Here is a 10,007-nt window from a genome sequence, read left to right as displayed (position 1 = left end):
ACGCACACACATACACACACACATACACACACATACACGCACACACATACACACACGCACACACATACACACACGCACACACATACACACACACATACACACATACACACACACATACACACACACGCACACACGCGCGCACACACACACACACACACACACACTGTTTTCATGCACACCAGAAGATCCCATTACAGACGGTTGTGAGCCACCGTGTGGTTGCTGGGGTTTGAACTCAGGACCTCTGGAAGAGCAGTCAGTGCTCTTAACCACTGAGCCATCTCTCCAGCCCAAGTTAAGAACATTTTTAATTTATGAAACGTTCAATGTGCAGTGGACTTGTCAGGATATACATCTACCACAAGTGGGACAGGGCACTCTAGATCCAATAAAGTAGCCACCCCTAAGCCCTAAGGAGGATGCTCTGGTCCACTTCCCTCAGGGGACAATATGCTGGAGGAGGCCCTGCACCCAGGGTGGGCTTTCAGGGACGGCGGATTTCACTGGTAAGGGTTCATCTCAATGGTCAATGCTCCCCCGTCTGTCCCGCTTAGAGCCCACGGTCGCTGCGTCTGTGGAAGTGAGCGTGACAGTAACGAGTCAAAACTACAGCGAGAAGCTACAGGACCGAAACTCGGAAGAATTCAGTAACTTCAATAAGACGTTCACAAAGCAGGTATCCCTGAGAGAACTACTCCCAAGGGCCCTTCAGCTCTCCACCACCCCCACCCCCACCCCTGCCCCCACCCCCGCCCCCACCCCCTGCCCCCAGGGGAGTTAAGATGGCAGCTGGGTACATTATTGTTCTCAGCTCCCCCAGGTCCTCAGAGGTAGCCAGGGCAGGTGAGGGATGGGAAGCGGGGTTTCCCTGGGAGCTGCAAGAGGGTTCTTGACAGGAGAACTTTCTATTTGGTCTCTGTGTCACTGGCGGGTGGGGTGAGGATCAGGGAGCGCTGATGTCCCACAGAAAATCCCCAAGGTGGGACCTCTGGGGTGACATGTTGCCTTGTCTTGCAGATGGCTATAATTTATTCTGGTATCCCGGAGTATGACGGGGTTATCATCAAAAGTCTGAGGTGAGTACCTGGTTCCGGAAGGAAGCGGGCTTTCTGCGTGGGAGCAAGGGTCATGGCTGCCTGTGTCACCCCACAGTGGGTGCTGTGCAGAAACACCAGTAGCTGTAGCTTGAAGAACAGTAACATTTTCTGAGCTCACAGCCCTGGAAGCCCCTGGAAGTCTGAGACCAAATGTGGTGCCTTTTTCCTGGGTCCTTGTGTGATATTTTCTCGCTGTGTGCATTTGTTAACTATCTCTTTGTCTAACAAAATGTGTGTGTGTGTGTGTAGGTAGGTACATGTGCACATATGTGTATACATATGGAAGCTGGATGCCCACAATGGGAGCCTTCCCCTCTTCTTCCTATTGTTAGTGACTGGGTCTCTCACTTAGCCAGGGTTCATCAGTTTGTCATGGTTACTGGCCCAGGAGATCCAGGGAGCCGCCAGTCTCTGCCCCCGCCCCTGTGCCAGGGTTACCGATGCATGCCATGGCATCCGGCTTTTACCTGAACACCTGGATCCAGTTCCGCATGTTTACACAACCGAGACTCCCTTAGCTATATCTCTCCAGAGCTCCCCAGTACATACATGCCTGCCTGCCTGCCTGCCTGTCTGTCTGTCTGTCTGTGTCTGTGCGTTTCTCTCTGTGTGCTTCTGACAGCCCTTGGGGAGTCAGAGTCACATTTAAACCCTGTCTTTCTATCTCCCTTTTCCCCTGCCTTCACCTCTCTGTCTTTCCTAATAAAACCTCGCTCTGTACTCTGGGCTAGCTCGAACTCATTCCATAGCCCAGGATAGCCCCCGAGCTCTCAATCCTCTTGCCTGGAGCCCTTCTCAGGATTGTGGAGGAGGCAGCTCCTGTTCAGGGAAGGGCTGGAAAGGGTGAGTAGCAGAAATGACCACAAGAGGGTGCTCAAGTGCACCACCCCTCTCTCCCCAGCAAAGGCAGTATCGTGGTGGATTATGATGTCATCCTGAAGGCCACGTATACCCCGGGATTCGAAAACACATTAGAAACCGTCGTCAAAAACCTGGAGACAAAAATCAAGAATGCGACAGAAATTCAAGTACAAGATGAAAATTATAACTGTTCAGGTAAAGTTTCTTCTGGAGGCGCGCACACTCTCAGAGAGCAACCCATTCACCTGAGAGAGACAGGTGAGGTGTCGTGTTGTGAGAGAAGGCAGGCGGAGACTGTGGGACCAGAGCTGGGTCTTGTCATTCCTGTCTCGCTTCAAGAAAGTCTTGGATGGGAGGGCCCCCGAGCGGCCTAGGACGGAGAATCCCTGCAGAGCGTCACTATCAAGGGGACGGAGACAGATGGGGCTGCTGGGTGCTGAGGCACTACGTGACCTCTTACGAGGCGCGGCGTGGGGATCACGAGGGCAGAAGAGGAGCCGCAGGACCCTCTGAGTGTGTCTGTCTGGAGTAGGAGCCTGACAGCCCCTCCTGTAGTTCTCTGCGTCCACACCCCAGGTTAAAAGTGTTGTGACCAAACTTGGCAGAAACAACTCAAAGGACGCAGGATCTGGTTGGCTCCTGGTTTGTGGGGTGGGAAGGCACGCGTGCCCTCAGGCAGCCCTGTGATAGCCGGAGCCTGCTGTCTGCCATTCCTTAGGAAGTTCTGATCTGGTCTATGTTTTTGAACTCAGCCCTTGGGGAGTCAGAGGCAGGCAGATCTTTGTGAATTTGAGACCAACCTGGTCACATATTGAGTTCCAGGACAGCCAGGGCTACACACATAGTGAAACCCTGTCTTAGATAAATCAACCAACCAACCAACCAACCAATCAAATCCTCAAAGCAGAAGGCTCAGATGGAAGCGGCGTGGTCTGTGTGACCTTCCAGCCTGTCTCCTACACTGACCCAGGGAAGCCCCATGACCACACACAAGGGCTCCCCAATTTCCCCAAACAGCCTCGTCATCTGGAAACCAAGCGTCCAAACACAAAAGCTTGCAGGGGACACTTCACATTTAAACCACTGCACTGCCTCCGTCCTTCCCCTCCCCCCCATACATCGAAGGCGCTAAAGGGAGCCTCTGTGACAACGGCTTTCTGTGTCTCCTTCACAGCTTTACTGTGTTTCAACTCCACTGCCACCAAGGTGCAAAACAATGTCACAGTCAGTGTCAATCCTGAGGGTATGTAATATGATGGGACTGGTTCTGAGAAAGGCTGGAGAGGCAGAGGGGCGGGGCAGGGAGGAGCTGGGCAGGAGGCAGGGAGGAGCCAGGCAAGGAGGAGCTGGGCAGGACGCAGGGAGGAATCAGGCAGGGGGGAGTAGGCAGAGGGAGAGGGAGAAGCCAGGAAGGGAAGAGCTGGGCAGGGAGAAGCCTGCCAGGAGGAGTCAGGCACTGTTCCTGGCCTCCTGGTTCTTAGCTGTTTTTCCATATCCCCCCCCCCCCCAGAGACATGCAAGAAGGAGGCCGGAGAGGACTTTGCGAAGTTTGTCACACTGGGGCAGAAGGCAGATAAGTGGTACTGTATCACGCCTTGCTCGGCAGGCTACAGCACCTCCAAGAACTGCAACTACGGCAAATGCCAGCTGCAGCGAAGTGGACCCCAGTGCCTGTGAGTCCCCGGCTTTGCCCACATGGTGGCTCCTGTCTCGGAGGCCAAGGTCATGAGAGTCTATCCCTACAGCCCTCAGAAGTATTTAGTTGTGAAAGAATCAGGTTGGGCGAGGCTTGTTAAAGGGGTACTCGTGGCCAAGTCCAGAGTCACTAAAGTGGATCAGGAACTGTCCAATACGGTAGAAAAAGCTCCAGGACAGAATACCAACGTCCCAGTTTCAGGAGGCACCTAAGCTACCAAAGAACACAGGGCCTCCTTCTGGGAGGACAAGGACAGGTGAGAGGTGTGGGAAAGACTAAGCCTGAGTTAGTCCCTTGGATCTGCACGGTAGAATGAGAGAACCAATACCTGCAAGTTCTCTAACCTCCAGAACACGTATGCACATGCGCGTGCACACACACACACACACACACACACACGGAAATCTTTCTCTTTTTTTAGAATTATAAATTTATTTTATGTATATGAGTGCACTGTAGCTGTCTTCAGACACACCAGAAGAGGACATCAGATCCCGTTACAGATGGTTATGAGCCACCATGCGTTTGCTAGGAATTGAACTCAGGACCTTGGAAAGAGCAGTCAGTGCTCTTAACGGCTGAGCCATCTCTCCAGCCTCAATTTCATAATTTTTTTTTTTTTTTTTTTTTTGGTTTTTCAAGACAGAGTTTCTCTGTGTAGCCCTGGCTGTCCTGGAACTCACTCTGTAGACCAGGCTGGCCTCGAACTCAGAAATCTGCCTGCCTCTGCCTCCCAAGTGCTGGGATTAAAGGCGTGAGCCACCTCATACTTTTTTTAAAATGGCCCCTGCTACAGAAATAGATAAAGAAAGCTACATGTCTCCACGGGGACAGAAAAACCTGCGTGGCCTAATCACAGACACAGGACATAGGAAAGTCAAGAAAGTCGTTGCAGACTGAACACTGAGTCAGTGCTGCCGTGTCTGTGGTGCCAGCGCTTGGGAGGTAGAGACTCCAGGAAGATCATGAGTTCAAGGTCAGTCTGAGCTACCCAGAGAAGCTCTGTCTCAAAAACATCAAGGGTTGGGAAGATGGTTTCAGTTGATAAAAGAGCTTGCCATGCAAGCATGAGGACCTGAGTTCAGATCCCTAGCCCCCAGTAAATAAAGCCAGGCATGGGCTAGAGAGATGACAGCTATGTCAGAAGTTAGAGCACTCCCTGGTGGCTGACAACCTCCTGTAACTCCATTTCCGGAAAATGCTATGCCCTCTTCTGGCTGCTACGGGTACTGCACGCACATGGTACATACGTGTACAGGCAGACAACTTTCAGATACATAAAAAATAAATTTACTTCAAACACTAAAAATCATTTTAAAAACCATGTTCCAGCACTGGAGGCACGTGGATCCCCAGGACTGGCTGCCCAGCCTGCCTGGATTGCTTCCCAAGCTCCAAACCAGTGTATTAATTACTTTTGTTGCTGTGGTTCCATCGCAGGGGGGTGGGGGTGGTCTCCTAAGGCGAGGAAGGCGTGGCAACAGGTAACCAGGACAGGAGCTAGCCAATCACATTCCATCACACCGGAAACTGAGGGAGCAAACAGGAAATGGCAAGAGACTAGCCGGCTATAAGCTCTGAACACTGACTTTGAGATGCACGTCTTCTAGCAAGGATCCACATCTTAAAGGTCCCATAACCTCCCTAAAGATCACCAAGCGGGGGTCAAACATTCAAATACCGTGGGGATATTTTTCCCTCAAACCAACTGTGTAGAGACTTGTCTCAAAAAAAACCAAACAAACAACAAAAAAAAAAACCCAGGTGGTCAGTGCCTGAGGAATAACACCCGGAGTTGGCCTCTGTCTCCACACGCGTGCGCGCGCGCGCGCGCGCGCACACGCACACACACACACACACACACACACACACACACACACACGCATGCACACAGCTGTGAACACACACGCGCACACGCGTATCCTAGTGGTTACTCTAGGATAGCTTCTTGGAACAGAGGCTCCCAAGCTGATTCAAGGTGGATCGGGGATGAAATNGAGAGAGAGAGAGAGAGAGAGAGAGAGAGAGAGAGAGAGAGAGAGAGAGAGCGCAGCTTGGGCAAGAAGAGCTTAGGGCAGGGAAGACGGGCTCTGGATCAGAAGCGGAGCTGAGGGTGTTAGCGAACAGGCCTGGAAATGAAAACATTAGGTGAACTTGGGGTGTAGGGAGGAAACAGGCTTGGAACCACCGCCTTGGGGCCGGGACTACTGTCGGGGGCACAGGCCTGTAACTGGGCTCCTGGCAGGACCTGCTTCAAGAGACCGGGCTTGGACCTGTCACCCGCTCATCTCCTCGGAACTCCATTCAGACTTGCCCCTCGTTAAGTGTCCATGAGGCCGGGGCAATGACGGACTCTCCTCTCTCCTCTCTGCCCCTTCTCCCACCGCAGCTGCCTGACCACCGATACTCACTGGTACAGCGGGGAAAACTGCGACCGGGGCATCCAGAAAAGCCTGGTGTACGGACTCGGGGGAGCCGGGGTGGCAGTGCTGTTGGTGATCCTCGTGATCCTCCTTGTGTTCTCCATCCGCTTCAGGAGAGAGGCGCAGAGGTAAGGCGCGCACGCGCACCCTTCCTTCTCGCCTTCCTAACCCTCCTCTGTCGACGACAACGACGTGCTCTCCCTCAGCAATCTCTGTCCTCGAGGTGGGCGGCAGGCTGCTGGAAGCAGAGGTGTAGCTCAGCTTGGGTTCTTGTCTCTCGTCTCTGATCATAACTGAGTTCCATGGCGCTTTCTCCCAATAGGCAAAGGTCCAGGGTGTCTGAGATGTACAAGTGGGGCGAAGAGGAGGGCAGAGCAACTCCTGGAACCTTCCACAACATTGGTTTTGACCACAATGAAGGTATATTGGCCATCTCGGTGGAGTTCACACTCAGAATAATAGGAGGGGTGGAAGGCAGGAGTCCCGGGAAAGGTCCTGGGATCATTTCCCATCTCTGAACACTTAGTCCGCATTCAAAGGCTTACCTGGAACCTGGGTCAAATGCAACATAGGACTGTATGCAACGTCCTAGGGGAGGCAGGGAGCCAACTAATGGTGTAGGTTTCTCTAGAGCGTAACGCCATTCCTTTGGGGACATAGATGAGGGCCCAGAAGTGAGCCTCCTCATCAAGAAGTGACTTACATCTCAGAAAAGAGGTCAACATTACGTGATGTTAAATGCAAGCATTATAACTTCTAAAAACAGGGCTGAGGGTCTGAGTCCGTGGGTAGAGCGCTAGCTGAGCACGTGTGGAGTTTGATCTCCAGTACCACATAAATCAGATGTGGTGCTGTACCTGCATAATCCCAGCAGACAAAGTCACGCTTGGCTACATAGTGAATTTGTGGCGAGCCTGGGATGCAAGAGACCCTGTCTCCAAAATAAAAGAAAAAAATGCCTGGCTTTAATTCCAGCACTCTGGAGGCTGGAAGAAGTGGACTTCCTGAGACATAGCTTCTCTGTGTAACTCATATTGACCGCAACTGATTTACGCAGTCTGTCACATTCCCGTTGGTTTTCGTTTCATGGTTGTGGGATGAGCCCCTCCCCATCAGTGGGGCTTGAAGGTTGAGCATCTGTCTTCCTAAACACCCTGTGCTCCTTCCTCCCGCAGAGCGAGAAAACTACATCCCCTTGGACTCTGTGTACAGCAACTTCCAGCCTTCCCTAAGCCATATAAACCCAGAAAGAAAGGTAAGAATGACCCGGGTGAGCCACCCCTCCTGTGCCCTGAGTCCTCCATTGCTCCTTCTACCCAGTAGAATCCTCAGGCAAGCAAAGCCCTTGTGTGTTGGTCCAGGCAGTGGTCTCTGGGACACACTTCAGTGGTTTTACTCAGACGGGCAAGAGTTGGGGGAGAGGAACTCAGTACCCCTCCCCTGGCTTCAGATTCTGTTTCTGTCTGGGCTTTGGATGTGTCCTTGATACCCTCATGATCTAAAAGCTCCTTGGGCGGGGGAGAGGCTGGAGAAGGTTCAGTGGTGAAGCGTACTTGTTGATCTTATGGGGACTGCGTTTGGTTCCCAGCACCCCCACATCATGGTTCACAACCATCCAACTCCAGTACCAGGGAACGTGACACTAGGGGATATGACCCTCATAAACACCAGGCATGCACCTGACACATTTACATACATGTAGGCAAACACTCATACGCATAAAATAAATAAATTGTTTTTTTAAAAAGAATTTATAAGTTTTTTGGGAACAGAGTCTTACTGCAGAGCCCAAGCTGGCATCAAATTGGTGTTCCTCCTACCCCAGCTTCGTGAGTGCCGGGGTTATGGGAATATATCAGCAAGTCATTATACCATTTAAAGTATAGTTTACTGCTGGGCATGGGGCTCAGTGGGTAAAGTGCGTGCCTGTCACATACAAAACTCTGGTCTCCATCCTGCCTTTTCATAAGCTGCTGGTACAGCCTTGTCACCCCAGTTCTGGTGAGGTAGAAGCAGATATTTCATTTCAAATATGTGGAATATTTGAAGACAGGAGAAGCCTTGGGATAAAGATAAGAGCAACCCACCTGACCAGGAAGAGTGACTACAACCTGTGTGTACAAGACTCTAAAAAACAAGATTCCAGGGCAGGCCAGACAGCTTGGTGGGGAAAGATGCTTGCCAACAAGCCTAGTGACTTCAGTTCAACTCCCAGGACCCACATGAAAGAGGAAACTGTTTCCATATGACATTCCTGGACCTCCATATGTGCATGCGTGCGCGTGCGCTCGCGCGTGTGCACACACACACACACACACACACAAAATCAAATATAGATCCAACATGGCAACACACATCTTTAATTCCAGCACTCAGGAGACAGAAGCAGGTGGATCTCTGTGAGTTCAAGGCCAGCCTGGTCAACAGAGTAAGATCCAAGCTATCCAGGGATATATAGTGAGACTCTGTCTCTAAAGAGAGAAAGAAAGGAAGAAAGGAAGGAAGGAAGGAAGGAAGGAAGGAAGGAAGGAAGGAAGGAAGGAAGGAAGGAAGAATAACTTTAAAAAGTTCCAGCTGAGGCTTCTATAGACTTGAGTCTTACACGCTTTGCAAACTAGATTTCTCCTGTGTTCAGCCTTTAACTCTTTCTGTTCCTCTCCTCAGATCCAGATTCAGAGGCCCCAGGTAGTCATGACATCGTTGTAAACACTCACACAAAAGCGGTTTTGCATGGATCTGTGGAGCTGAGGACCCAGGAGAAGCGTGTTTGGCCAAGCGTGGCGGAACACACCCGACCTTGAGAATTCCCCATAGAGACTTATGGAGAAACAGACCCTGCAGTTACCAAGAATGGATACCAGAGGGACGAGGCTGGAAGCTCCGACAGGATGGAAACTGCAGTGGCCAGGCTAAGAGGGCAGGCAAAACCTCCCAGAAAGAACCCCGTGCCCAGAGACGTCTCCTACCCCGGGCCCGCCATCAGCACCAAGGACAGAGCCCGCCCACCCGCCCGCGGCCATGTGGGTTGCTGTGACTTCCAGATTGCATTTTACCATCCGCAAAGCACGCTTCTCAGAAAGATTACCTCCCATCTCCATGCCAAGCACTGCTTTTAACATAGACCACCTGTCTTTACAAGGTCATGCTTAGTTTTAAATTTCTTTTTAAGACTGGGTATGATTAAAGTTTATTTTATTGAGTTCAAGTTTTGCTTATGTAAATACAATGATATGCTTATTTTTAATACTTATTTTGTTTTTAATTATGCATGTGTGTGTGTGCATATCCGTGTGTGTGTGTGTGTGTGCATATCCGTGTGTGTGTGTGTGTGTGTGTGTGCACATGCGTGCAATTGCCATGATATCCAGAAGAGGGCATCAGAGCCTCAGGACTGGAGTAGCAGGCTATTACTGTCTTGTCTTCTAGTGCTGGGAAGTGAAGTCAAATTCCTCTCTAAGAGCAGTCACAGTCTTTTTTTTTTTTTTTTTTTTTTTTTTAATGGTTTTAAAGCTTTACTGTATAAAGGCAGGGAGAAAGAGAGAAGGTAGAAAGAGAGAGACTGCTCACGGCCATGTGGAGGTGGGGTGGGGGGAGGGAAAGAGAGAAGGAGGGCTAGAGAGTAAGAAAGCTGAGGGCTTAAAAAGAATAATCACACCCTTAATAGCCTCTCTGACCCCCAACCCTCATGCATTATAATAGCTAAAACTAACCCTGTCAAATTGGTTGCAAGTTTTACAGATTCTAGAACTTTCTCCACTTGCCACACTATACAGGATCCTGGACCTCCTCTTCCCTCCAGGATGTAATTCAACCCTCAACACCATGAGTGGGAACGTCTTCCTCCCAGAAAGGTGCCACCCCCAACCTTCCCCAGCCTCACTTGCTGATCTCTGGGGAATGACATGAGGCAGGACCAGGGACAGGAAGAGG

At 51.0% G+C, this 10,007-nt stretch overlaps 1 protein-coding gene across 1 annotated transcript in view; it reads left to right on the top strand.

The window, feature by feature from the left end:
* The window catches only part of LOC110313168 (mucin-17), a 30,815-nt gene extending 21,533 nt beyond the window's left edge, over positions 1-9,282 (top strand). Inside the window, exons 6-14 of the mRNA XM_029533876.1 lie at positions 555-676; positions 1,018-1,076; positions 1,999-2,153; positions 3,133-3,201; positions 3,469-3,631; positions 6,044-6,205; positions 6,400-6,497; positions 7,253-7,332; positions 8,742-9,282. Of these exons, the coding sequence (XP_029389736.1) occupies positions 555-676; positions 1,018-1,076; positions 1,999-2,153; positions 3,133-3,201; positions 3,469-3,631; positions 6,044-6,205; positions 6,400-6,497; positions 7,253-7,332; positions 8,742-8,783 (950 nt within the window). The 3' untranslated portion in view covers positions 8,784-9,282. The remainder of the gene's footprint in view (positions 1-554; positions 677-1,017; positions 1,077-1,998; positions 2,154-3,132; positions 3,202-3,468; positions 3,632-6,043; positions 6,206-6,399; positions 6,498-7,252; positions 7,333-8,741) is intronic.
* The last annotated feature ends 725 nt before the right edge of the window (positions 9,283-10,007 follow it).

The sequence above is a fragment of the Mus pahari genome, chromosome 23 (assembly GCF_900095145.1).
Source record: "Mus pahari chromosome 23, PAHARI_EIJ_v1.1, whole genome shotgun sequence".
Classification (NCBI taxonomy): domain Eukaryota; kingdom Metazoa; phylum Chordata; class Mammalia; order Rodentia; family Muridae; genus Mus; species Mus pahari.
The sequence above is the reverse complement of the archived record's forward strand: the minus strand, read 5'-3'. Positions and strand labels throughout refer to the sequence as shown.